The sequence below is a fragment of the Aythya ferina genome (genome assembly GCF_964211825.1).
Source record: "Aythya ferina genome assembly, chromosome: Z".
Classification (NCBI taxonomy): Eukaryota; Metazoa; Chordata; class Aves; order Anseriformes; family Anatidae; genus Aythya; species Aythya ferina.
Window position 1 is genome coordinate 3,321,564 of NC_140299.1, and position 27,858 is coordinate 3,349,421.

A 27,858-nucleotide genomic window follows, 5' to 3' on the forward strand; every position below is an offset into this window, starting at 1 on the left:
CAGCTTGTTTTGGTTTGCCTGTCTTAAAGAGAAAAAAGGAACAAAAGGCTCAACATTTTAGAGAAGGAAAAAATGCATTGTCTGAAATGCGTTTCTGCAGGTTAACAGCCAACAGAACTTCCCAAAAGTCGCTGACTTTCCATGCATGCAAATCAAAGTGTTTATTTGCCTGTCTAAAAAAGGTATTTATTTGCCTGTCTGACCCTTAAAAAAGCATGGAAATAATCTCTGCCCTGAGAAAGTGCCTCTCAGTGGCTGCAGGAGATGGACAGGACACCTTCCTCCCTTGAAAGCAGGGGCTATGATTTTGGCTGATAGTTTTTTCTTTGCCTAGACCCTTTCCAGCAGCCCGGCCTCATCAGGAAATGGAGAATGGCTGCAGAAAACACAACATGAGCTGCTGTGAGATCAGCCGTGAGGCTGGTGGGGATGAGGAAGAAATGAGGTGTGAAAGATATCCGTGCTGGAGGCTTTTTGCAAACGTCTGGCACTGGCTTTCATCTCCCTCAAGGTCTTTGCTTGGATGGGCCCATGGCCCAGCCCGGCACGTTAATTCCTACATTCCCAGCACAGTTCCAGGCACCACGGTAAAACTTCTGGCTCTTGAACTAAGGAGAGAGGCAGCTCAGCACTGAAGGATGAGACTCTAGAGAGACCATTAGAAGAGGCTCTTTGCTGGGTATCAGCCCCAAGATAGGACACCGGCCTTTTTATGCACTTTTTTGAATGCCTCATCTTCCTTTTAGGAAGGAAATTCCTATAATTTTGTTAATCTTTGGAACTGGCACAAGATGTCAAGGTGTAACAGCACTGTGAGACACTGAGTGTCATCCCAAGACACAGGCCAGGTGTGCAGGTGATGCCTCCTTGTCCCAGATCCCTTCTGCTTCCATCTCCCTTCCACCCATGGGCTGGGCCAGGCCAGCACAAGAGCTGGGAGAGCCCCAGGCTCTTTCTGTTCACACCCTTATGGAAACAGAGGGTGCACAAAGCAAGCCAGATGCCAGCAGAAGAAAGAACAGGAGAGGATTTAGAGGAAATGAAAAGCTTTTAAAACAGTGCATAAGTAATTATACACAATTTCTCTTAAATGCAAACTCATCCTCCGTAGTGCCCCCCTGAGAGAGGCAATGGGGAACAAATTTGTGTTCCACCAGCAGCAGAGCTTCTGAAGGTGATAATTTCTCATGCTGTCAGGTAATGGCATGATTTGACTGCCCTATTAATTAAAACCAGAGGAGGTGGGACCAGACCCACCATTCCTGAATGGCAGAGCTACCAACCCCATCCAAGAGGTGTCTGTGTACCCTGTCCCCCCATACTACAGGCTATTTTGGCTGCCCTAGTTCCCAGGTAAAAAATGAATAATGAATTGAGGACCTGGCCCATCGCTCGAGCTGGGCAACACCACCACCATGGAGAGATGTCTCCTAACGCTTGTGTTTGCTGGACACTGGCAGAGTCACTCATGGTGAATAGCTCAGCTCTGCTCCTCCCAATGGAAAACAGCTACAGCAAGTGATAGGAGACAGATTTAACATCTTCAGGACTTCATGGGGCCTCAAGAAAAGGTGCAAGAGGAGGTTAAAGTGCTAATCCCACTGCTGACCCAAACAGACCAGCCTGTGCCTTGGGGCAGCAGTTTGGTTGTAGGTCAGACAAAGCACAGGGCAATGAAGCTGAGAGATATTTCATCACACATTTACTGAGCCAAATTTTGCAGCACAAAATAAAACTAGAAAAAGCCAGTCTCTTATCCTTTGTGTCTCTGGCTTTTTTTTTTTTTTTTTTTTTTTTTTTGATGTCTGGTGCCACATCACCCAAGGATTTTCAGCCTTTTGTTGTGTCTGGGGAAACCTCAGTCTGACTTAGCAAAATGTCTACAGGGTCTTTGATGCCAGAGGCATGACGACCAGAGGGCACAGGGTGGGCAGATCATGCAGTCAGGGCTTTTGACCTGATTTTTTACTCCCATGCCAACAATCTTGGCAAAGGACTTGGTCATACCCTTCGCTGTGGTCCAGAACATCTCTGATGTTTGGGTGGGAGGGCATGCACAGCCCATGCAGAGCCAATATAACCTAAGGTAAGAGCCCAGCCCTGTAGGGTTTTTTGATATAGAGTTAATCTTTCTTATTTTAGGCACTAGTCATTGGAATTAACTATTTTTTAGTGTTGTTTTTTTTTTCTTGTACCCACAGGTTCTATGATGTATTTAACTCCATAGGAATAATATTATCCAGACGCAGACCATATGATTAAATAAACCCCACCAATTTGTCTTAACATAACTCACTATCTTGTGTTGTAGCTGTTCATTTCCTACAGTTAATCCAATTGCTGATGAGGATTTTGATGGCAAAGCAAAGTCTTCAGAGAATATTTCAGCAAAGCTGTGCTTATTAGCTGTCATCAAATCATGCAGCTGGCATAACTGAGCCAGGCTGCACAACAGAGCCAGTCGCTGCCAAACACAGCTCTGGTGGACCCTGGAAAGCTTTGGGAAGCCAACAAGCACACAAAAAAGAACATTTCATCCCTGTGCTATCTTATGTCAAGTTTGCCCTGTTCTGCTTGTCATATCCAGCTGCGAGGGGGCATCTTGGAGACTTGTTTCCAAGGCCACAAGTTGATCTTGCACACACGAGGACAACCCAGTGACCCCTGCTGAGCAGAACTGCTCCAGACAACCCACTGTGACCAAGACAAGAGCCTGGCTCACTGACACCCACTCCTGGTCCGTGCCTATTAATGATTACTCACCAGCACATCTTCCTTCTCTTTCCTGAGCCTCGGATTGGTCCCAGACCATATTTGCATTCTAACTTAAAATCAAGGCCCATAAAATGCCTCAAGAAAATTTGATTCATGTCTTTAATCTGCTTTTTATCTGGGCAGTAATGTCTGCCACCGCAGAGAGCAATCACTGACTGAAAACCAGTCCAGGCACCTCGCTTCACCTTCTGTTTCTATTCCCCGTGACAGAGGCAGGACTGATATTTCCATTTCTCAGCTAAGCCCCGAGGACTTTTCTACAGCAAAGGCGATGAGTTGGAAGCTCTGTCTATCAAGCTCCAGAGCCACCACCTCCATCATCCACAAGCTGTTCCCCACTGCCTGTCCTAGTGCTGCTGCAGGAGGGCAACATCCCTCTGCAGGACAGAGACCAGCTCCCCACCACCATGGGCTCAAGTTTTGGTCCTCATCCTGCTGCAGGATTAGGTTCTCCATTGGGATGCTTTGACCTTGCAGGAAGAGGAGTTGGCCAGCTCTTGGGAGGTTTTTGATGACCTTTTGCAAAGGCACCTAGCAGGTTCACCAGCCTCATTGGTCTTTGCCACTGAAAAGTGGAGGGAGTAAAATAAAAAGAAAAGCACTTTTTCCTTGTTCTTTGGCTTCTTCCATCACACCCCAAAGCCAAGGCCAGCAGAGAGGGCCCACAGGGTGGGGAATCAGCACTTCACTACCTCTTGCTGCTGCCAAAACAGGCATGCAGACCAGCGTCCCCCCCCCAGGGGGGCTCACCTCCTTGGTGCTGTGGCCCCCAGCAGTGGTGCTGAGGACCCGGCACGGGTCTGGGTCTGTGACCACGGGAGCAAGCCCTGGAGCAGCACCGTGGGTTTGGGTGGCTGGGCAGGAACAGGGGAACATCACCAGAATGCAGTTGATTTTACACAGATGCTTTCTTTGGCACAAGTTAGTGCCCAAAAGGTGGTTCCTGAGAGTTAAAGAAGACATAAGCAGTTTGGACTTTTATTCTTGGGCCTGCTCTGACCCTGATATTGATGGGTATGTCCCATCGCTGCACATCTCAGTGATGCCACAGCCCCTTTCCCTACCTGCACCCTGAAGATGATCTCAACCCAAAATCCGTGCCAGGAAGATCACTCAGCAGCTATTTGGGAAGTGCTCACAGTGCTTCGTGGGAAGATGGCATTACAGGCAGCGGACTTAAATTTAGGAGATATAAATCTGGTTTTGGAAACTCATCGTGTCCTCACAGCTTCTTTCTCTCTTCCACAGCTATTTTTTTTCTCAGTTCTACAGTTATATTTATTGTTTCTATACATTATTTGAAGCATCCTGGACCTTTTTTTCATTAAAACATGAAACAAGACATGCTGTGAATTCCTTGGCACTCCCAGGTGAACCCCTGCAAATGACAAGCTCATATGTATTTTTACAGCTTTGTAGGTGACACCGAATCTTAGAAATGTGCCGGTCTGCTACTGGCTGCTTCGGTCCCTGGGGATCCTCCTTTGGCAGCAGGCAGGATTTGACTGTGCATATGCACATGTGGATTTATCCAATGTTTCACCTCGTAAGGATGCAGGGATCCAAATGCTCATTAAAATTAAATGATGGCCCACCCTGGAGATGCAAAGCCCCTGGGTAATGTGTGGCGGGAGACAGAAGATACTACAGCTTTCTAAAAACAAGAACAATATAAAATAAAATAAAATAAAATAAAATAAAATAAAATAAAATAAAATAAAATAAAATAAAATAAAATAAAATAAAATAAAATAAAATAAAATAAAAACAGAAATCAGAACAATTTCCACTCCCTTTCCTCGTGGCAGCGGTATTTTTGGAGCAATGAGGACTGGGCAGGATCGGACCTGCAGCTCACACTGGAGATGGGCATCTCGAGCAGACAGCTGCAGCAGCGTTTGCAGGGAAAACAAAATCTGTCCGATGCGGTTAAGCAGCCACGGTACATGCAAGTTGTTCCCCTGGGAAAGGCAACCTGGCCCTGCTCGCTGAGCCTCTAACAGTGGGGGCCGGGGGAGGTGGGCGGGCAGGGGGTGGCAGGGATGCTGGGGTTATTTATACATCCTCCTGGCTTTGCTCACTGACAAATTTTGCCACCACGGAAGGTCTGCCCTTTGCAATCTGCCGAGATGAGGACCAGAGACACACCATCTCAGCCATTTGGGGCTAATTAGAGCCCTCCTGGGAAAGCAGATAACCCCCCCAAAACCAGAGCCAGGCTTTTAATAGCACCGCCACGGTGCCTGCACTTTGTTTCCCTGGACATGCCTGTAGCTGTGTATTCACATTCCCCATGGAGAGAGACATGGTCAGATGTCAGCATCTGTCCTGACGGTTTGTGGCCAGGAAAGGCAGAAATTGTGGGAGCAGCTTCAGGTTCATGTGGCCACGGGGCTCACACTGTGTTTACAAACAAGCTACCAACTGCCTGGCACCATGAGTGAGTGCTGTCAGTCTTGTCTTAACCCTTTGCAATTTTTTTTGTGAATGTAATCCTTATGAAAATGTCCAAATAGATAATAAATCTGAAGAAATATACATAATAATATAACATAACATATAAAATAAAATAAAATAAAATAAAATAAAATAAAATAAAATAAAATAAAATAAAATAAAATAAAATAAAATAATATAATATAATATAATATAATATAATATAATATAATATAATATAATATAATATAATATAATATAATATAATATAATATAATATAATATAAAATAAATAATAATTTTAAAATCTATAGGCCAAAACCACCACATATTCAGGTGCATAAAGATGTAGTGTCCCTGCACAGAAGGGGATACCATGCCCTCTCCCTCCCAGTGTAGGACACCAAACTGCGAGGAGAGGAGATCAGGGAGGGGAGGACAGACGAGGAGGTGGAAAGAACTGGAGAAGAGCTTATCAGATGGGAAGGAATCTGTCCCGATTTCAGCACCTTCGCCAACAGCTTTGTCATTTTGTTTAGCAAATGGGAAGAGCTGTGCCAAAAATAATAGGCAGCCGGCTCAAACCCAGCCCAGGGCGCAGGCTGCCGTCCCACGCGTCTAGTGCCATGCCGAGCATAGCAGACCATAGCTCCAGCCCTGGTGAGCATTACTGACAGGTAAGGAGTGGTTTTTGGTTGCTTTATGTGCTTGGCCGTGCTGTGCAGCACCAAGGACTCAGTCGGGATTGAGCCCTCGTGGTGGGCTCCACGTTGTTGATGTGATGGTTGATGGTCAAGCGTGGTTGGGTTCTGGGTGGGAGCACCACGTTTTTGGGGTGGGGTTTTCTTTATCGTTGTGCCTCTCAAGGTCTTGCATATTTGGTTGGAAAGAGCAGCAAAGGGGTTAAGGGGAAAAGGACTGAGATGGGCAGAAAAGGGCTCCTTGTTGCCTTTTAATTGTTTGGTGGTTGCTGCCATCCTCCTTGCATCCCACCTCCCCACACCTTTGTGCTGGCACAGCAAAGCAGAGCTCACTTCATCCCAAAACCATGGAACAGAGCAGAGACTCATGCACATACCCACACCCCTGCAGCTCTCCTGAGCCTCCACATCCCCCGCAGAGCAACCCCTCTCCTGCAGGAACCACATGCAGCCCCGCTGGACCCCAAAAAGTCCAGGACAGGACTCCTTCCAGAGCCCGGGTTCAGCATTCAGCAAACAATGTTTACAGCTGGTGACAACCAGCACTCCTCAGCACATTTCCATCAGGGATGAAAGGAAAGGCTGAACTGGTACTGAGCAGCCAGATTCAGTGAGAGCAGTGATGAGATACAGCCGGGCAGCCCAGACCCGGACCTCTTCCTATGATTTTTCTCCCTACAACATTTTTCCCATAGCTTCAGGAGGGAAAAAACCTTCCACTGAAGATGCTGTTTTGCAAGAACATGTTGAATGCAGCAATGTTTTCAGAGGAGGAAAGCGAAACACTTTGGTGGTGTTGCTACACTCTAAGTCGTCTTTTTGCTTTTGTACTTCACACTATGTTTTAATTATAGCTTTATTCTAATGCCTCGCGTTCGAGGGTGTATGCATGCTTTTTGGATCATCACACCAATAAAAAGCCAAAATGAGCTGAAAAAAAAAATGTTTCCCAAGATGTAATGGTCCTGATGTCACTCCATCTGGGTGCGAGGAAGGAGGGGGAGCATGGGGGGGAGCTAAGGGGCAGGGGGGCTGCAGCGTCTCCCAGCCTATTCTATGTTCCATACAGCAGGAAAGGCAGAGCAAACGAGTTTTTCCCAGATTATTGGCAGGCACCTGGGCCCAAAATTTCTTCCCCAGGTTTTGGGATATTAGCCCAATTCACCAAATAAAATAATAAAATAAAATAAAATAAAATAAAATAAAATAAAATAAAATAAAATAAAATAAAATAAAATAAAATAAAATAAAATAAAATAAAATAAAATAAAATAAAATAATAAAATAAAATAAATTGGAGGGGGACAGAAAACACTTGGGATAACTGAGGCAATAAACTTGCCTGTTCCTCCATGCTCACCTTTTTGGGACACTAGGGAGCTTGTTTACCCCTAACTTAAAAAACAAAATAATAAAAGTCCTGACATGCCAGAGGTGTGCTACTTGTCTCTGCCTGCACAGAGCAGCAGGTAAGATGATGATACACGCATGCAGTGAGGAGCTCTCAAGGTGAGCTCTGTCCCCATCAGGGCTGGTGATGTACAAGTCTGGGTGCTTGTGCCCCGCTGTGACAGGCAGCAATGTGCTGCCAGCTGCTTGGAGAAGCAAGTCCAACACTCAGATGTCTGATATTTCCTTGCTTGCCCTGTGGCCAAAGGGCTCCCCAGCCTGTGGAAGTGCCCAACACCCAATACACTTTGCTGCCCACAGCATCCCACACCCCCCGACCTGCTCACTCAATTAACCAAAAGGACTTTGCAGGTCAGACCATCACCGTGCATCCTCTGGAGGGGATGTTCTGGGGCCCATTTGCACCCCCAGCACCACAGCAAGAGCCAGAGATGCACGGGTCAGGGCAGCTCAGCAGGTCCCTGAGCTGAGCTGGGTGAACTCAGGGCTGGGAAACCCCGGTCCTACCCCACTACACCCAGGCAATTCTTCTTTTATGCTCTGTGAATAAGAAATCTGCAGCTGAAATCAAAGATCCTGGAAGCCTGCTGTCCATTAAACTTAATGTCCTGATTTTAGAGGTATGTGTCACTCTAGGAAAGAGAGCTGTGTTTAAAGCACAAACAAAATATCAGTTTCTCAGGGTGGAAATCACTCTTACTTTACATTTCTGCACGCGATCCTGGTGTGAGCTAATGCCTGAGTCCTGCTGTAATAACACAGAGCGGAAAACTCTACCCAGACAGTGAGAAATATGTATTTCATGGGGAGAAATGTAAAGTCATTCACCTAGGAAATGCCAGGCTGGTGCTGCACGCAGGGGAAGCAACAAGCCCCTTGCATGGGTGCCAGAAATGGGGAGGGGGCTTGGAGAGGGGCTCGCACCCAGCACCCCACAGGCAGCACCACAGCAGCCCCACTGCACTGAGAAAAGAGGAAAAAATGTGGCTTAGGACAGCCTAAATGGTGCCTTGCATGGGTTGGGTCTAACAAATAAGCCCAACAAAACCAGGTCTGGCCCAGTACCTGCAGCCAAAATCCCCTCCGTGGCACCAGGGTTGCCCAAGCTGAGGCTGGATGGTTTCCTAAAGAGCATCCCCTGGCGCAGGCAGGGATTAATTTTGGGATGGTATGACGGAGTAGGTGACAACAGCTCTCACTTACACCTTGAGCATCCACCCGCTTGTGGATATTTTCCCCTCCCGCTGAGGTCAAAGGAGGCTGACTGCAAGGAACTTGCCTTCCAGCCATGGTGTGAACAGAAATCATGTTTCTGGGAACAGAAATCATGTTCCTGCTTATTCCACCAAGAATATCCTTTCTCTGTAGCTCACACACAGCTTTAGAGAGAAATACACGATTTCACCAGTAAATGCAATACCCAGAGGAGATGGCTGGGGATAAGGGATAATGCTAAGGCAGCATCCTGGTGGGATGCTGTGGGGACGGCTCCACAGCACAGGCAGCCTCTGGTGTCCCCATGATGGGCTTCCAAAATAGCCCAGGAGCATCTGACAGCCTGGACGGAGTTAAGACCAAGTCAATGTTCCTGTCATCAGCCTCGTTTCAGAGGGGCTCGTAACTCTCCATATGCCTGCTCTCGGGAGACCAAAACTTGGCACAGAAGCAGACGGCCCAAATGCAGTTTTATTTGGTAATAAATAGCTTAAACCTCATAAGCCACTTTTATTTTTTCCAGCTTAAGAATGTAAAATGGGAAATCAGAAATGCTTGGGATTTTTTTCGCTGTGTTCAGAAAATTTTGAAAAAGCAGCTTATTCTGAAGAATGGCAGGGTGTTGCTTTTTGTTTTTGTTTTCAGATGAGCACGACCTACAGTGTTATTTCTCAAAGGCCTGGCCTTTTGAATCCCAACCCTGCAGCGGGATCAATGTCCTTCGCACAGCTCAGCTCCAGCTTTGCTGCCAGAGCTCTTTGCTCGGCCGAGACCTCCAGGAGTGGCTGCAGCACCGGGTGGTTCAACCTCCAGCACCTTCTGCCTGGTGTTCAGGAAGAGCTACCACACAGCAAAATTCCCCAAGCCTTTTAATCCATGTCAGTAACATGCTGGAGAAGGATTTCTGTTTTAGTTGTGGCCCTATGACACCCCACTTCTCTGGTTATTGCACCCCAGCCCCACGGTTTCCACCACGCACCTGACAGGATTTTAGCACTTCCAGATTTACTCCACACTCAGAGGTTACCCTACATCGATCAGCTACTTTCCAGCGGCCAAAAAGCCGAACAGATGCTCCAAGCCTCTCAGCCCAAAGGCTTGGCCAGGCTTTGAAAGTCCACCCCAGCTGGGACAGAGGGAAATAGCTGTGGTTTTGCTCAGGAGGTCAGCTCTGGATGTCAGAGCGTCCCCAGCGGGGTGCTGGGCTGCTGCCCAGCTGGTGCTGTTATTTGAATGTTTCGTTTTCTGTAGGGCTGTTTTTTTTTTTTGGAGGAGTATGGGAAGGTTGTGCTGGTTCAGGGTCATGCAGCACAGCCTGGGGAGGACTCTGCAGGTGTTGCCTTAGGAAAAAGTCCTCTCCTTGGTGTGGAGTCACATCCCTCATCCCCTCTGAGCCATGTCCCTGTTTGCTGGGGTGAGGATTGAAGGTGACTCTACATAGTGGAAATTTCCCCCAAAACAACTTCCCACCAGCTTCCCCTCTTCAAAGCCAGGCTTGTAACCCAACAACACACAGAGAACCTCCCCAGGAAGTTACCCCACAGCTTGCTGACCTCAAATCCTGGCAGACCCAGGGGAGAATTGCTTGCAAGAGAGAGGGACCAGGAGGTTGCTGGCTGGCAGCAAGGTCCATAGCTTGCTCTTGCCCCAGAGGGAATAAAAACCTCCTGGAGGTACCTCCAGCCACAGCAGGGTCTTCCCACCTCTCGTTCACATAAGACATCTCATAAGGGTCTCTGAAGAAAGCACCAGCCGTGGTCCAAGGCTGGGAAAAGCCTTGCTACCACGGGAGGAGCCAGGGGCTTGAGCAGGCGGGGAGGGTGCATGGGGAGGAGCAGGAGGACCTCAGCAGCAAGGTCTGTGCTCTCCTTTGGGCAAAACACAACCTCCAGCAGCCTGCTCCCCGTCAGACGATTCAGCCAGGTGAGGCAGAGCTAAACTGGAAAATCCATCACAGGGGTGGGAAATGGGTCCTGAGTGCTCGCACTGCACCAGCCTCAGTGGCACGGTGGGCACCTCGTGGGATGGAGAGCACTGGGGAGCAGAGGAGCTGCTGGGAGAAGAAGGCACTTCCCAAGGGACACAAGCCAAACCGTGTGGCCTCAAGTCACCTGGAGGGAGGGTTTCCAAGGCGCTGGCAGCCCAGTTTATCTCCCTTTCCCAGTTCCTTTTAAAGCACGGCCTCCTCCCGCTGTGCGGCGCGGGAGCGAGCCGCCTGCCTGGCACCCGAGCTGACCTCCCGTTATGAGTTTTACTGTTCCTGACAGCGGTTTTGCCAAGCCCGCTCAGACAGAAACATTTTTCCTCTCCCACGTGGATGTTGTTTTATTACATCCACCTCGGAAACCTGCGTGCTGCCGTTCAGCACAGCCCACAGGCACGGCGGGCAGGGGAGGGCCCTGCAGCCCTCAGCCAGCTCTCCCCCAAGGGAAGCCTGTCAGCAACACCAGGTTGCTGCTCTTACCTCGTTTCCCAAAGCTTTTGAGAAACAAAACTGCTGCCGGGGCTGGGCGAGCATTCCCCAGGCTTTCTGCCCTGCTGATGCTGGCACAACAGGCACCTTTTAACCCAACTGATGCATCAACCCACATATTTGGGGGGCCAGGCACTACCTGCCACATAGGAGGTGAGATTTCCATCATGCAGATGGGTTATTTCACGTTTGCAAACTATCTCATCCAGGCTTTTAGTGGCTTTGGTTGCTGTGAGATTCAGCAGCTCTCCAAACTCTTGGTCTTGTACCTCTGGCGGTGGCAGGAGGCCCCAGTGTCGGACACCAGGAACTGGGTGTGGGGAGAACCGCTGAGCCCAGTTAGACCAGCCAGACATGCCAGCACAAGAGGTGAGGAATTTGCCAGGTAAATTAACAAAATGCCATTAGGGAAGGTTGGAGGCCTGGGTGAGACACCTGCAGCCTTGCTGAGCTCTTTCCACAAGCCTATCCCCTGGTAAAACTGACACTCTGATGCTGCTTTTCCCATATAAAATCTGTATTTAGTAGAGTCCCTGAACTGGCAACATGTAGGTATGGTGAAGCCTTTAAAAAAACAGATTTCCAAACAAACATAAGATCTGGTGATGCGTCTGGTGGGTATCCCAAAATGGCCATGCAGATCCAACCCTACAGCAGATCATTGCCCATAGACTGCTCCCATCTCATCGCAGACTCAGCCGGGCAGTGAATAAACCTCAGAGCAGCTCAAGCTTTCCTCCACCCCCAAAAATTCCTCTCTGAGCGTGGCTGTCCATCCATCAAAGCCAAGGGAAGTGGAGCAGGAGCTGGGACGGGAGGCTGGCAGCGACAATGCTCCTCTCCACAGCTGCTGATTAAACTGGAATGAAGTTTAATCAGCACAATGCCAAGTTAATTAGTGCTAGCCACACGATCTACACCTTCCCTTTTGGCTTCAAAAATTTTAGAATCTCCCAAATTCCTTTTCACGTACCTCACCGGCCTGACATTTTCCCTTGAATTTGCTGTTCCTGAAGCTGTATCTCCCTTTGATAAGGAGGCTGGTGCCATTTTTAGACTCCGCGAGCTCGAACGCACAACAGGAAGAATTCGGAGCCTTTGCAGCTCTTGGCCTTTCAGAGGGGATGGGCTAATCTTTGGCTGATATTTAGCAGAGGCTTGCAGCGCAGCACACCACCTCCTGCTTGGTATTGCAATGACCTTTCAGCTCCATTTGTGAGGCCATCTGAAATTTGCTTGATTTCAGTTCCTCCGCAGGACCTTCAAGCGGATTTTTCGTGCTGTGGCAAATCACAGCGCACCCAAATTGGCTGATTCTGGGCTTAAGTAACACAGGGAGGTGGCAAAGCTCCTGCCCAGTGTGGTGTAGACCAAGCTGGTTTATGGACCCTGTTCTGCAGAGGGGACAGGAGAGGGGCAGAGGACAGCCTGGCCTGGGCAGCAGAGGTGGTGGTGGTACACCTGTGGCCGGATCAAGTACCTCCAATGAGAAAGTGCTCATACAACCACAGGCTGATGCCATGCAATCCCCTTCCCCACTTTAGCGAGGACCAAAGCCACCTTTTCTCCTATGGCCAGCCAAGACCTCCTACATCACCCATGTTTGCATTTAGGGATGCCATCCTGGCCATGCTAACACTGATTTGGGTGTTACCATGGCTAGTAAGAGGAACCAAAGAAGAACAGCAGGGCTGGGTTCCTACCATTAGCAGCTTGATGCCCCTTTTGCTTTACACTCCCCCTTTGTCTCAGCCTCAGGCAGTTTTCTGCCCAGCAAGCCATACAGATGTGTGCCCAGGAATGGGAAAAGTTACCCCAGGAGCATCTGGGTCAGCCCTGGGCGGGGGCAGTGGATTTACAGACACGAGAGCTCGATTCCACCTCCGTGTGCCACTCCTGCATCTCAGGGGGTGAAGGCCCAGCCATCCCAAAGCATCTCGGAGCACCTTCTACAGCATCAGCCCTGGATGTTCAGGAAGCCTTTAGGGACTTGTAACCTGACCTTTTTATCTGGCATTTTGCCACCCCAGAGCCTCATCCTAGCTCCAGCGAGACGTCTCCCTCTGCTGCAGACCGAGGAGGGACTGAGCCTTTCCTGCCAAGCAGCTGGGATGCTGAACTCCTTCCCCAGCTTTGCTCTCTCCCACAGGAGCCCACTTCTGGAAGGCCCCATGCCTCTCCCGTCCCACCACAGCAGATGTGCCACAGCCCATCCTTAGCAAGCAGGCAACAAACCCGGGTGCTGCTCCCAGCCTGGAGGAATCTCCCACCAGCTCAGGGCAAACAGACTGTGCCACGCTCTTCCCAGCAGCACACAGAAGCCTACCAAGAACCTGCAGTTCTGAAGTGGAAAAAAATACACCTTTTCTAGCCCCGCGTGTGACCTCCAAGCCCCAAGCATTTTTACTGATTGCCAAATTTAATTTATTTTGCTGTCTTCTCAGGGCTACGGCTTCACAGAGCTGGGCCGGCGTTGTTTCCATTACAGCCTGATGGTGCTCAGAGAAGCTTCAAATTAAATCTCAGTCACACATTAAGGTCAGGCAGCTCAGCTCCATTACGGGGTGGCGAGGCTCAGCCCCCACGTAATGGATGCTGCCCGCGCCCCTTAATGACACCAGCAGAGGGACCAGGCAGCGCCATGCAGGGCGATTGGCACCCTGCTGACACTGGGACCACGCAATTGATTTAAAAAGTCCATTCATCTTCTGCAAACCACGGCTTCGTTTTTCCTGACCTGTGACAAATCAGCACGAGCCTCAGCTGGAAGATAGAGCCAAGAGAGGAAGGAAAACAAAAACACCAAAAAAATAAAGAAAGAGAGAAAAAGCAAGACACAGATTTCAGCAAGGCTGTTCTGTTTCAATTTCTGCCCCTCGCTTTATGAGCAAAGTTAAAGGTTTTCCACCCTGCTGTTAGATTCCTGCTTGCCACAAAGAGGGCAGAGGGGATTTAAAGGTGCTTCAGCTTCCCCCCTGTTGCTGGACTCATGGGCTTTGGGTCTGGATATGCCCACCCACTCAGACCTGTAGGCTGCTATTCTCCACCTGCTTTTCACAGACCGGCAGCCACCAAAATTGGGGCCCCCTTGGGCTGGATGAAAACTTTAGTCATTTGTGATACCCAGCGTCTAATCAGCCGTGTGCCCAACGCCATCATTTCAGAGGCATTTTGTGAGTGATCGGGGAGGGGGAGAAGAGGAGGTGGGGGAGAGGAGGAGGTAGGGCCTTGGGGCAGTACCACAGCATGGAAAGCCTGGGTTGCAGGCTGGAAGCCGTCATGTTGTCACTGCCGAGGCATTTGGGAGATTTACAATAGCTCTTTTACTCCGTAAAATTCATCCTTCCTAAAGCAAAACATTTATTCCACTTGAGTACAAATAAGAGTTAAATATAGGCAGATCAGCTTAATAGCGTAGTTATGCCTATTAAAGAGACTGTAAAACTAACATCAAGGCATTTCGCATTAATTCCCTCTCGGTGGCTCCAGATCTGATCGACTTGGACAAATCCCCTGCTATGGAGAGGTGCCCACGAGGCTCCGCACCAGTCGGGCTCAAAAAGCCGAGATCTGTCGGCCAGACGAGGAAAGCAAAGCTATTGATCAGCGCGGCTGGGTGAGGAAGTCACACGGCTGCTGCTGCTGGCAGCTGGGTTTTCCCCAGATCATTATTTTTAAGCAGATTTCATAGAGAAGATGTGGCCTGAGTCACTCTTCCAGCTGCTGCAATAGGTGATAATGGGAAAATGCGTGACCTCGGATTAAAACAAAATAAGGTTAAAATCGTTCTTTAAAGAAGAGTCTTTCTCCTCTATCTTTCCTCCATGAGGAGCATGGAAAGGAGGATGAAAACCAGGCATCCACTTTTCCCCATCCCCATTTGCCTTTCCCCAGGAACTTTACCCACCAAGGAGCAGACTCATCCACGCTTTCCCCAAATTTTACACCCGGTGGTCTATAAGACAAACACCAACATGTTGTACAGGGGGAGGCAAGAAGGTGGGAGACCACAAGGGAAGCCCAGAGGGTCCCACAGAGCTGGGCTCAGCCTGACGTGCCCACACACCCATTGCCCACCCCGCCCACAGGTGATGTTTGGGCAGATGTGGCTGTGGATCCCCATGGGGATTCCCCTTGTTTGGACTCTGGTGCCAAGCAGAAAGAGGTGTCCTACGCTGAGTTTTATGGTGGAGAGAGAGGAGGGCTCAGTTTTGCCCTCTGGGAGGTGGGAATTGGGGGAAACGGTTGCTTTTCCATCATGTTTTTAATCATTTGGTTCGGGGAAGATGCCCTAGGTGCAAACTGCACCCAGCCAGCCCTGGGAGAAGGTGTCCTCCCTGGGAGCACTGGCCCAGGAGCAGGCAGCAGCAAGGTGCTGTCAGCTCCATCCTTGCACGTATCCCAGCCTTGGCTGGGCAGGACCCTGCCCCGAGCAGGAGGCTGGAGACCTCCAGAGGTCCCTTCCCAAATTAATTACTCAGCAGCTCTGTCAGCTGGCAGAAGATGCTCTAGCAAAACCACAAAGCACCCACAAGCAGCACGATGGGGCAGCGGCGTGTGCGCCTCCCCATTACTGCCCCAAAAGCACCGACAGCACGGCAGAGTCTCCTCTTCCTCATCTGCAAGGGGCGTGCCTGTGACTGCACACCCCTGCATGCAGCACAGCACTTCTGCATCATGAGCAGTGCAGATTTCACTCAAAGACTGGAATAAAAATAGCACTAGGTGTGCATTTTCCATTTATACCACCAGCTCGCAGCGTACCTGAACCTTTAGGGAAGGCAGGAATAGATTATAAGTGGTTTTGGTTGGTTAGTTGGTGGTTGTTTATTTTTGTTTTGTTTTGTTGTTGTGTTTTTTTTTTGTGGTGCTAACTGCTGAATCCCAGAGCAGAACTCATTTCTGCCTGAGTTGAAATAAGAGGGCACAAGCGATACCAACCCAAGCAATGCCCGGTGGTTGGTGGTTCTGGCAGATACCAAGTAGAAGAGAGAAAAGCAGCGATTACAATGCGGTATTTCAGACCCAGCCCAGCTCTGGGGAAAAATACCATCTGCTCAAGCCACAAACCCTGTTGACTCCACAGAGCTCTCAGTAACAAACAAAAAGGAATTAAAGCTGGGACCTGAACTTTTAAGTTTACGTTAATTAAAGCCCGCTGTCCCTAGGACACTGCCGAGCTGCACACTGTGTTTCTAAAATTTCTCTCGTGTTCTTTGAGAAAGATAAACTACAACGCACAAAAGCCCATTCCTCCAATTAGAAGCAGCATTTTGACCAAGCAAATCAACCCGAGCCCCACGAGGAGGTGCCAGCAGGCTCAGAAATCCCCCACGATGTGGCAGGTCTGCAAACCTCCAGCCCAGAGAGGAGACCAGGGGCTGTCCCCAGCCCCAAGTGCCCTCATGCAGAAAATTCGACTTCTGACACTTTACAGAGGGATCGTTCTGGTTTTCAGAGTAACAACACAAGCTGTACTGATGGAAAACCTCCTCCCAGGGCCCCTGGGTTCGGGTCATTTGCTCTCCTGCTCTGATGGTGTGTATGGGTTTCTGCTCTGGGATTTGGAGAGCCGCACAGCAGCGTGGCCCCCACTGGCATTAACCTGCGCACAGCTGTGGAGGCTGGGATGCCCTTGTACTGTGGATGCAGCTCGGGCAAAGCCTCGTTTTCTCAGTGAAGAGCTGTGTCCAGCTCAGCCGAGCTGCCCAGTCCTTCAGAGCAACTTCGGACAAGTTTCCACTTCGCTGCGTTTTGTGGAAACACAGCACTGGACGTGGTGGAGACCCACGGCTCTCCAAGCCACACCAAGGCTAAGCCAAATCCTCTCCCACAGCTGCAAGATTTCCAGGATTTCTGAGCCCTGACAAGAGCATGAAAGTCCCCTTCCATGCTGGGAAGGCATCCTGCGTGTGGACACACAGAGAAAGCAACTCCTGAGCCTTAGGGGCTGCACCACAGCCAACCCAGACCCCAGGGAGACGCGGGGAGCAGCCCCCACGGCAGGCATGAGTAAGAACAAAGCACCTTTTCATTAGCCTTTTGGTGCCTGGACCTTGGCAAACAATTTGCATTTTCATGTTACTGTTGTGTTTTGGGCTTTTATCCCCCTCTCCCTTTTTTTTTTTTTTTTTTTTAAATCACAAAGTCTCATTATATTTGTTGGCTTTCTCCAAGCTCCAGCTCCCTGGCGTGGTGCAGGAGTGCGTGCGTCACGGCATCGCTAGGAACAGACTTGGGCTTTACACTGAAAAAAAAGAAAACAAAAACAAAAGCAACCAGGAGCTGGGTCTATCCAGGGAGGAGCATTTTGGGGTGCCACCTCTGCACGCCCACATTGAACTTACCTCCATTGGACTGCCTTTGGAGAGGACTCACCAAGGTCCTCTGCAGCAGTGGCAGCTCCAGGTGGGGTTATTGGGTGCCCTGGCACTTCTCTCCTCCCTGTGGCCATCCCTTGCAGGAGGGACTCACCAATTTGAGGCTTTTGGCTCTTGGATGCCACCTCCCTCCAAGGGATGTCACCTCCCATCAAGGGATGTTGCTGGTGAGTTGGGTTTCTGCAAAGGATTTCCATCTTTACATTTCCCATTTGAATTGCAGGGATTTGGGCAGGGGCCCTCACTGCTTCCCTGCTCCTATCACTGAGACCAAAAATCTGTGACCAACAACAGCAGTGTGCCAAGAGGTGGGGGGAGGCGAGGCACCAGCACCCCCTGCTCAATGTGGTGAAAAAGCAGCAGCGCTTTTGCAAAATTATTTTATAGAAAGCACCTGTCCAGACCTCCCTCCTCTAAAAGCAGCGTTTTCTAGAAGTGCCCAACATGCCCACACTTTAAAGCTGGCACTGAGGTTACGAGCAAGCCTCCAACATCCCCATGGTGCTCCCAGCACCAGCTAGTGCAGCATCCATCACCCTTCCCAAGGCAGGTGCTCCTTCTGCAGCCTCTGCAAGCACAGCCTCCCCATCCCGTCAGCCCACACAGGGCTCCCCAGGAGGTTCCCCATCTCCTGGACACACTGTGCCATGGACAGCAATTCAGAAAAACCCACCACATCCAGAGGGAAAAGCGTGGCAGGTGCTTAAAAAATGGGAAAGAGGTGAAGGTGAGGGAGCACCGTGGGGGTAAACCCACCAGCAGTGCTGGCCAGGACGGCTGCGCTGGCACGGGGTGGTGTGGGTTTGGCTGCCAAACTGCCCGGTCCAAATCCCTGCACTAACCAAGGGTAACGAGCACTTCTGGCCTTAGATCTGCAACCAGCTCTGCTCAGGAGGAACCTCCTTCTGGCCAAGGAACGGGGGATTCACTTTGCCCCCTTCCCCTTGGTTCACATCCCATTTTTCTAAGCTTGTAACAGCCTTCTGGAAATGCTGTCCTGCCCAGGGACACCCCTGCACCCTACAGGAGAAGCCTGGATGGCATCACAGGGTGTTAAAGCACCTGTCATTTTGCTGAAAATTGCAAAAAATAAAAATAAAATAAAGCCAGGAAAATAGGTTTTCAGCCAGTGGACCGGAAAATCATCATTATCAGTGACCTCGGAGCCACACATCCAGCCCCCAGCAATGAATTTAACGCAGGAAGAAGCCAAAGAGCTGAGACTGAGCAAGGACGGGTGATGGGCGTGCTGCTGCTTCAGCAAGAGCACCAAGCTCTTCCCTTGGTCACCCTTCAGCCCTTGCAGATTTGGGGTTGAGGGGCTCCGTGTCCCCTCATCCCCAACCTCCAGCTGCCTCCTGCCCACCAGGCTGGCCCACACTGCCGTTTCCCACCCGAGGCAGTGATCAAAATGCCCCACACCGGGTTCGTTGTGGCCGCAGGGCTCTTCCCAGAGAACACAATACTCCATTATCTCCCCTCAATGCAGAAGTTCCCTTTCAGGTCAATGAGGGCTGAACAAAACCAGCCTGCATGGCTCGAAATGGGGCGCTGAGCTGGGGTCGCCCTTGTGCAGACCCAGCACCTCCCTGCTCTGGTCCTTTTCTCATAGGCTTGCATGCAACTGAGATAATAACTATTAGAAAACGTGTTCTCTGGGCTTGTTCGTCCAAGCCCGCTCATGTCATGCTGTTTCTGTGCAGAAAGCTGCTTCGTTCCTTATCTCGGCCCCTGGAGATCTGTGGGATATCACAAATAATGATTGGACAAGATAAGGCTTTCCCAACGTGCCAGCTCCTAGCATCTAAAATGCCTCACCACAATGGCCCCGAACAGACCTGTGCCAGGGGATGCTGTATCTCATCGATTTCCAGTCCGAAACCCTGCTCTTTTCAACATGCTTTGAGCAAAATTTGCATTTTTCCCCCCATTCTCACGCCTCAAGATGCCCATCTCCAAACCCTACATCCCACCGGTAGGAGCAGAGACCAAGGACGCCTGATTTTGGCCATGCAGATCTTAATCCTCTCCCAGTCCCGAGCACCAAGGGAGCTTCTTAATTCCAATTAGCAGCTGCTGCAGTAAAGCACCCCTCCGGGGCTGCCAGGATCCATCCCCTCGGGGCTGACCACAGCAGCAGGATGCTAACAGGCAGGTGATTCACAGCACCGCCGAGTCTGGGGGAGACGTAGCACCATTCATGATGGAGAAACGCTCTTGTTTTCGGCTAAATATATGAAATAATCGCTCACCCCCCGAGCAGCAGATGCAAATTATACATGGCATTAGCCTCAGATGCCAGCCGCTGTCGTGCTGGTGCGGAGCGAAGCCGCTTCCCAAGGCTCCACCAGTCCCTTAATCTGCCTTTTGACGTCAAGTGACAAACTTCTTGCCGGGGATCATTAATGGGATGACTAATGAAAGCTGATAAGTGAATTTATAAATGAAATTAAGGTATTAATATTAAAGGCCAGGCTAGAAGAAAGAGAAATGTGGATTTAGCAATAACAACAACAAGAAGAAGAAGCGTGGCGATGGGCATGGGATTTACAGCTCCCTTCCCACTGGGCATGTTGCAGACTTGGCATCTGCCACCCAGGGGACATGGACACCTCTCCTCGAGCACCAGCATCTCCAGTACCTTCAGACACTCTCTGAGGTTTAAAAAGCTCCTCCCAGGGCTCCTTTGCTCAAATTTGCCAGCAAATGTTAGATGATTTTTGAAAATATGCCGATAGTCCTGCAAAGACTGCCAAACTCACACAAAAACAAAATAATTAGGCTGGGGCCAGTTTGCTGCCAATTATTTTTTAACACCTGAAACTAGATTCTCATCTTACTCACCCCACTATAAATCCCAAGCAACTATTTTAAAGGTTGAGGGGTAATTTTGATTTTATGCACGTATCAGCACGCTCAGACCTTTAGAGCCAGGTCCCGTGTCCTAGCAGCTTCACCACCAACCCAAAACTCGTTTCCAGCTCCAGCTTCTCCTCTCTGAGGTCTGGGGCTCACAGCTGAGCCCATTTCAGCCTCACCTCCCACCAGCTGCCAACAAATGGTCTGAATGGAGCAGACAAATGTCCCCCAGTGCCCAAGGGGCACAGACAAATGAGATCCCATCCAGCCCTGCAGGGCTGCACAAGAACAGGCATTGCCTCACCAGCAAAACAAACAAGCAAACAAATAAACAAAACCAGGAGAAAGCCTCCTTTTTCTGTAGATGCCCAGATTATAAGCAGGAATATCATGGAAACAGGTTGGGGTGCTCACGAGTGGTGGCTCCTAACACATCCACAGCTTCCAAAACCACCCAGATCCCTTTGGATATATCCATCCGTGTTTGGGCTCGCAGCGCAGCAGAGGAAGAGCTGGATGCCCCCAGAAGGTGGGTGAGGAAGCCCAGAGACCCCCACGGGAGGAGCCCAGCACTGGGAGCAGGCACAGCATGGCAGAAGCACAGGGCACTCTGCTTCTGGACGTCTTTTGGAGATTCCCTATGCCTGGAGAAGATGAGAGCAGTTTTCTGAAGCAGCTCCTAACCCAAAGCCAGCCTTGGGTGCCTGGACACCAGAGCCACCATCAGCCTTGTCCAGCTCCAAGAGTCCTCCTCGAGGGCCCTTCAAAGAAAGGCCATGTCCATGAAGAACACATTGCCTCATTTTCTCCACTTTTAGGGAAATGCCTGCTCCTTGCACCATTCAAGGAAGAGAGACACACGATAACAGCTCCACAGCATCACCAGAGCCCTCCTAGGAAAATGAGCAATGGGCAGCAGCACCATCAGGGCCGGTAGTCCCCCAAAACATCACCCCACGGTGAGCCATCCCCAGAAGCAATAAAACTCAAAGGAGGCTTTTGCTAGACCACAGGGTCCCTGCTCAGTGCCTTCTGAACCGTTCAGAGCAGTTTCTTCGAAGCAGAGAAGAAAATCCCTGGCTTCGGTTAGCTCACAGAGCAAGAAACGTTTGCCAAAACCCATCTGAAACCAAAGCAGCTGGCCAAGATCACCACCTGAAATCAACATCTACTGATGCCAAACACTGCAGGGCTGACGGTCCTTTGTCAGGGAAGAGGCTCTCCTCTCACTGAAATGATGGATTTCATCTCTTTTGAGAGGTCCTCTGCACAGGGGCACCCAGACCTCCCCCTGCACCCACTCCTTGGGTGTCACCTCCAGGCAGGGAGGAGGACGGGGACACGGTGGCAGAGCCATCACCTCCAATTCCTCCTTCAGGGGGAGACCCCCCCAGAAAGCACCAGGATTTTTGTGCACGCTGGCATATGCAAAGTTGTGTTCCCTCAGTTATTGATGGAGACACCAAGGTTCTCCTCCAAGCTAACAAAATCCTCTTAGGAACATCTCCCTACAGGTACATCCTCACATCCAAGGGTCAGAGCCCACCAAGGTGCCCCAAATTGCCTCTCCCCATAACCTTCACAGCTTTGCTGCGGACCCTGCTCAGCTTATCCACCCAAACCAAAGCCATAATTTTCATTAAGGAGCTACAAGCCACAAGCATGCATCTTTCCTGCAGGGACATTTAAAGGAAGGGAGAGAAAATGACGGCGATTAAGGACACTTACCAAGAGACATCCATAGCATGTGCCCCACAGCACAACCCAGCCACTGCTGGGGCCATGAAATGCAAAGGAGCAGCAGGCAGGAAAATGGGTGAGAAAAGGTCCTGGAGACTGCAAAATTAGGAGAGGAGGAGCAAAAAGGGTTAAGCAGAGGGGACTCGGGGCAGAAGTGAGCTTGATCTGAGTGCTGCCTGCCCTGAGCTCTGCAGACCCGAGCTCTCCAGCACGATGTGGGGCTCTGCTGTGTCAGAGGGAGAGCTGAGCCATTCCCCACAGACCTGAGTTTCACCCTAAGAAGGTTCAGCAGTAAGATGAGACCAAGGAAGGACTAAGTTAGGGCCTCCCATGGGGTCCTGTGTGGGCAGCCAGGGGAACCGTGACCCCCGTGCCCAGCCCTACCGCAGATTGACCCAAACTGAAGCAAGAACGGGGGAAAACGGGCATTTTCCCCACTGGGTGCTTGTCCCTGCCCCGAGCCCACCACACACATCGTGCTCACAAACCACACATTGCCCTTCTCCGTCCCAGACTTCAGGTGGCCCAAACTCCTGGGCTTCGAGCAGGGAGCCTGCAGGAAGCAGTGCTTCAAAGCTTTATTTCAGAGACCCCCGTTTAACAGGAAAGCAAACCCTGGTGTAATTGCTTGACTCTGGGAGCTGCGTGTTTTGTAAAACCACCCAAATCCCGTGGTATTCCCCAAAGTCCTGACGCCTGGCAGTGCCGTCACGATTCCCCCAGTTGCAAAGTCAGCTCTGCTCTTGGGGCTTAAAGGTGCTGAGTCTGATTGAGGCACAGGAGACCTGCAACATACTCCCAGCTCTGTACTTCCAGACATTTTCCCCACAAAAATCTCCCCCCCATCCAAAAATAATCAAGCTCACACTTACTCCGTGGAGCTCCTTCCAGGCAGCTCGCGGAGGCAGTGACCAAGCCCACAGGTGGGTGTTTCGGGGTCCTGCTCTCCCCCCAAAAATGGGGCCAGGTTTTGGTGACCAAGCACCAGGGCTGAGGGGTCCCCAGGAGGGATTTTGGGACCCCCCTTCCCATCCCATCCCAGCCACATTTGCTTTTTCACTTGGGCACAAACTCACCACTTCTTAACTAACACACCTCCATGGGGCTGGATCCACACGGTAAGTCCACATCAACACTCACCAGACTTTGCTGATTATTCCCCAAACGAGGAACAGCAAAACGTGACCACCATCCCTTCACCTTTTCCTTAAAAAACGATGGAAATGGTGACCACAGCCCGAGCCCAGATGGGTCCGGCCCCCTTTCAGCAGCACGGTTATTAAATTCCCGCAGATGCGTTTAAGACCTTTACACAACCCTTACATAAACCAATCTCAGAGCCGGTTTTGTCCGTGTTCGGGATTATCCTCCTCCCTGTTACAGAAAGAGGTTATTTAGAGCAGCCCGCGGGCTGGGGTTGGTGCTGGAGGGACAGAAGCGCTGCGTGTGCCTCCACACCCACAGCAGCACCCGCACGGGATCTGTCTGGGCTTTCCTCAGCCCGCAGATGCTAAAATTAAAAAAAAAAAAAAAAGATTATTTTTCTCTGTCCAGGTGGCTTTTCAAGACTCAGGGTGTCAAAGGAATTAAGTCGTTAAAGTGCAGATGTGTTTGATGGATTATGAGCCGCGGAAGCCCGCTGGTTACCGACTAATAACGCTGGGAGCTGGAGGGGGGGAGATGTTTCCTCTCCTATGGATGTGTTTCTAACAAGACAGGTCAAAATATGATGGGGGTGATCAATAGCTTAGGACATGTCGCCATTAACCCAGCAGCTTTTTATTACCAGATTACTGAGGTGTGATTAGAGAGCACGCTGACCGCCCCCTTTTGCTCTGTACCAGCACCGCTTTGTAGGGTAGGACCTCAGGGGCTGCAGCCACCCACAGGTCCAGGGGGGACAGGGTTTATCCACGACAGGATTTTGGGGCAGGGTGGGGTGGAAGGGATTCATTTTTTTGCTGTTGTTTTACACCATGACCAAAACTCTCATTGTTTCATGTGGGGTGGGTGGGGAGGGGGGGGGGGGGTTGAGTAACTGTAAGAAACGAAGGGGAAAAAGAAAAATAATAAGGAAAAATAAAAAGAAAAAAAGGTCACATCAGAAAATGATCAGCCCCAACAGGCATGCACGTCTCCCTTCATGCAAGCGAGAAGCACAGCCTCCCTCCTCGGGGTGTGCGCGGGGACATGTGTGCGGAGCTCAGCGCTGGCCCGGGGCGAGGATGGAGGAGAACAAAGGGGCACGGCACGCACTGCACCCAGGGGGGCCCGCTGAGGGACGGGGGGGCCCCGACAGGCACCCAGAGAGACAGAGGAGGAAGTATGGAGGAGGAGGTCGTGACTCAAAAACGGAACAGAAAACAAAAAAACAAAAACAAAAACAAAACAAAAGAAAAAACTGAGGGAAAAGCCAGGAGGGAGGTGGAAAGGCACGGCCTTTGCAGAATGATGCGGCTCCTGGAGGGGTGCTGGGGGCGCCTCGGACCGCTTGCTTTTGTTTGGCTGGCTAGGGCAGCTCTGTGGGGATGGTGGCAAGGGGATTTCAGCGCTGGGAGCTGCCGAAATCCGCCTTGCCCTGGGTGAGGATGAGCACCCGGCCCTGCGGCTCCCCGTCTCCTCAGGGCGCCGCTCGGACAAGGTCCCCCCCCCACGCCCCAGCCCCTCTCCTGCTGGCCCTGGCACCCATGCACCGCCCTGCAACCAAAATTTGAGGGTTTTACAGGACCCTTCTGCGGGCCTGGGGCAGATTTTATGTCTCACGAGCCCGGGGGCCGACTCCGTGACCACAGCGGGCGTCAGAAGATGGAGGGCCCGGAGCAGAAAGAGGCAGCCAGGGCACCAGCAGCCGGGACGGTTTTAGGGCCCCGGCGGGGATATTTACAGCCCTGGGACCAAGGCACGGAGACTTCTCGCCTGGCAGATGGCGAGCACGCATCCGTGCTCAGATATAGGGCCACGGGCAGGGGGGATTTTTTATTTCCCAGGGCCATTCACCTCTTGTTAATCAGAGTTAAGGGGGGAGAGAACTCCCCCCGTCCATCCAGAGGCCGTCCCTCGGTTTGGTACCAGTCTGCTAAGGAAGGTGTAACAGAACTAAGATAAAATCAGTGGCGGACCCTTCATTAATTATCCATCTTTTCTGATTAATAGCTTGGATTTATGTTTTTTTTTGTTTTTGTTTTTTTTTTGGCTATTCAGTTGTCAGGCAGGATTCTGCATCGGCACACTGGCAGCACAGAGCGTGCGTTGCGGGAGCAATGTATACACAGAGTAATGCTGAGGGTTGATATGGGATGGGGAAAAAAAATGTATCTATGTTAAAAAGCCCCCCTATGTGCGCCAGGGAGAAATCCACTCACTCAGACCTCACGATGAGGGGGGTGGGGGGTGAGGGGGAAAGCAAGGAAAAAATCTAAACAGCAGGATACGACAATAAATGGGAAAACAGCAATAGAAAAAGCACACTAGGTTAATATAGGAAAACTAGTTTCTTTATTGAGAGATCGTATATTAGTATTAGTGGAATCGTGTGTAACAATGTCATCATGCACACAATACAAAAAGGCAAGGCCCACCATGCTATGGAAGGGCAACAGAACAAAAGCAGCGTACACTGAGCAGATGTATAGGCTACAGCACATTACTTTTCAGCAGGGTATGTCTCTACAGAGAGATTTACATCAGAAACTAGGTAATGTAAAAAAATACAGACCATGCTTTAGTTTTAGTACAAGAAAAAAGGTGGAGATACACAACCAAAGGGTATTCGGTACAGAAAATTACCCACAAAATAAGAACAGGAAGTAATTCAGCACAGCAGAAAATAATGTTATCCCTGGTTGATGGAAATCCATTTTGCTGGTGGGGTGTGTGTCTAAGGGGGGGGGGGCTTTATTTTAAGGGGGGGGTCCCCAATTGCCATCCCGCCTCCCCCCCCCCTTTGATTCGGGATGTTACGGATCGCACCGAATTGTGATTTTTAAAATTTTTTTTTTTTAATTTTGGGGGATTTTTTTTTTTTAATTTTCTCGTGGTTTTGGCAGCGGGACCCCCCTGCAGCCCCCCCCCCCCAAAAAAAAAAAAAAAAAAAAAAAAAAACCAGCAAAAGGAATCCCCGGGGCAGGGATTTACAGTGCCATGTCCTCAGCCGCACAGGATGGGGGCACAGATGGCAGGGGGTGGCCGCTAGGCTACGCGGAGGGGTGGGGGGCAGTGGGGGCGGGGGTGGGGGGCAGGTTAAAAAAAAAAAAAAAAAGGGTGAATTAAATAACGGAACGAAAACTAACGGAAATCGGCGTTTACAACAAAACAATAATAACAATAATAATAAAAAGAAGGGGGATGGATCTATGGAAGCGCAGGCAAGGGGGGGGGGGGAGGAACAAGCGGGATGCTGGGGAGAGGAGGGGGGGGGAACAAAAGAATATAGGGAATTAGGGGAGGGGGCGTGGGGGCCCGGCTGGGGTTTGGGGCAAGGTTTTCGGGGTTTTAGGGGGGTGTGGGAGCATCCCCCACCCTATTTAACCCCCCCCCCACCCACCCCCAGCCGGTTCGGGCGGCCCCGGGACGCGAACCCGCGGCGTGGCGGTACCTCTGTTGCGCACGGAGCCGAAGACGGGCAGCACCAGGTAGCCGACGTGCACCAGGACCATGCTGCGCGCGGGGCGGCGCGCGGCCCGGGCCCCGGCCCCAGCGGCTCCTCCAGCGGCTGCAGCGGCTCCAGCTCCAACCCCCCTCCCCTCCCTTCCTTCCTCCCTTGCTCCCTTCCTTCCTTCCTTCCTTGCTTCGCTGCTTTCCCGCTTTCCCGCCGGCCCCCTTTGCTCTTGCTCGCGCTCTCTGCTTGCTTTCCCGCGGCGGTGGCTGCAGCAGAAGCAGCAGCAGCAGCAGCAGCAGCTGCAGCGGCGGCCGGGCCGCGCTCCCCGCCCGCGCGCGCGCGCACGCGGGCACAAAGGCGGCCGCCGCCAATGGCAGCGCGGCGCGGGCCCGCGCGTGCCCGCCCACTAAAAAGGGGGGGGGGATGATGATGAGGGGGCGCGGGCACGCGCGCAGTGTGGCTGAGGGGAGTTTTTTTGGGAGAGGGGGGGTTTGGGGAGGGGGGTGGGGGGGATATAGCTAAATCAGCTTCCTGACTACATTTATAAAATAAAGATTAAAAAACCCATCCTGGTTTTAATCTTTATCCTGTGGCAGGTCTGCCCCGTTTGTGCACGCAGGGTAACGGTAGAGTGGGAAATAAATAAATAAATAAGTAAATACATAAATAAATAAATAAATAAATAAAATAAGTAAAACGCACGCACAAAAAATCGTCGCTTTCCGCCCGTTTCTGCCGGCTGCCCCAACGCCAACTGCCTGGGTGGCAGGTGGTGGAGGGGGGGCTGGGGCTGCGGCACGTACACACACACACACACACACACACACACACAGCAGCCCGATCCCCAACACCACGGCTTGGCATTATAAATGAAATTAAAATTAAAGTGAGGCCTGGGTCCCCACCTGTCCTCACGGCTGAAGTTCGGCACCCACAGGCTCCCCCTGGGGTCCCTGCAGCCCCGTCTCGGGGTCCCGAGTTGTCCTCCAGCAGGGATGGCAGGGCAGGGATTCTGCCATCTCCACAAAAATGGGGTGAAACCCTCCAGGACAGGGGAGTGGGATCAGCCAGCTCAAAACCCCACATGCCAACATCATCCGAAGCTGGCTTTTCCTTGCAGACCTCCACCACAGCAGCAGAAAAGCCCTGGTGAACACCTATACACACACACACACGGATATATAGATATATATCTATTTAATGTATCGTTTAATTTTATTTTTTTTCCCTCAGAAATTGCCACAGCCGGCTCCAGGAGGACGTCTCACACCC

The 27,858-nt window shown here is 50.9% G+C and overlaps 1 protein-coding gene across 1 annotated transcript in view; it reads right to left on the reverse strand.

Moving 5' to 3' along the window:
• The window catches only part of ARK2C (arkadia (RNF111) C-terminal like ring finger ubiquitin ligase 2C), a 42,444-nt gene extending 15,544 nt beyond the window's left edge, over positions 1-26,900 (reverse strand). The window contains exon 1 of the mRNA XM_084503646.1: positions 26,584-26,900. Coding sequence (XP_084359772.1) covers positions 26,584-26,644 — 61 coding nt within the window. The 5' untranslated portion in view covers positions 26,645-26,900. The remainder of the gene's footprint in view (positions 1-26,583) is intronic.
• Between the last annotated feature and the right edge of the window lie 958 nt (positions 26,901-27,858).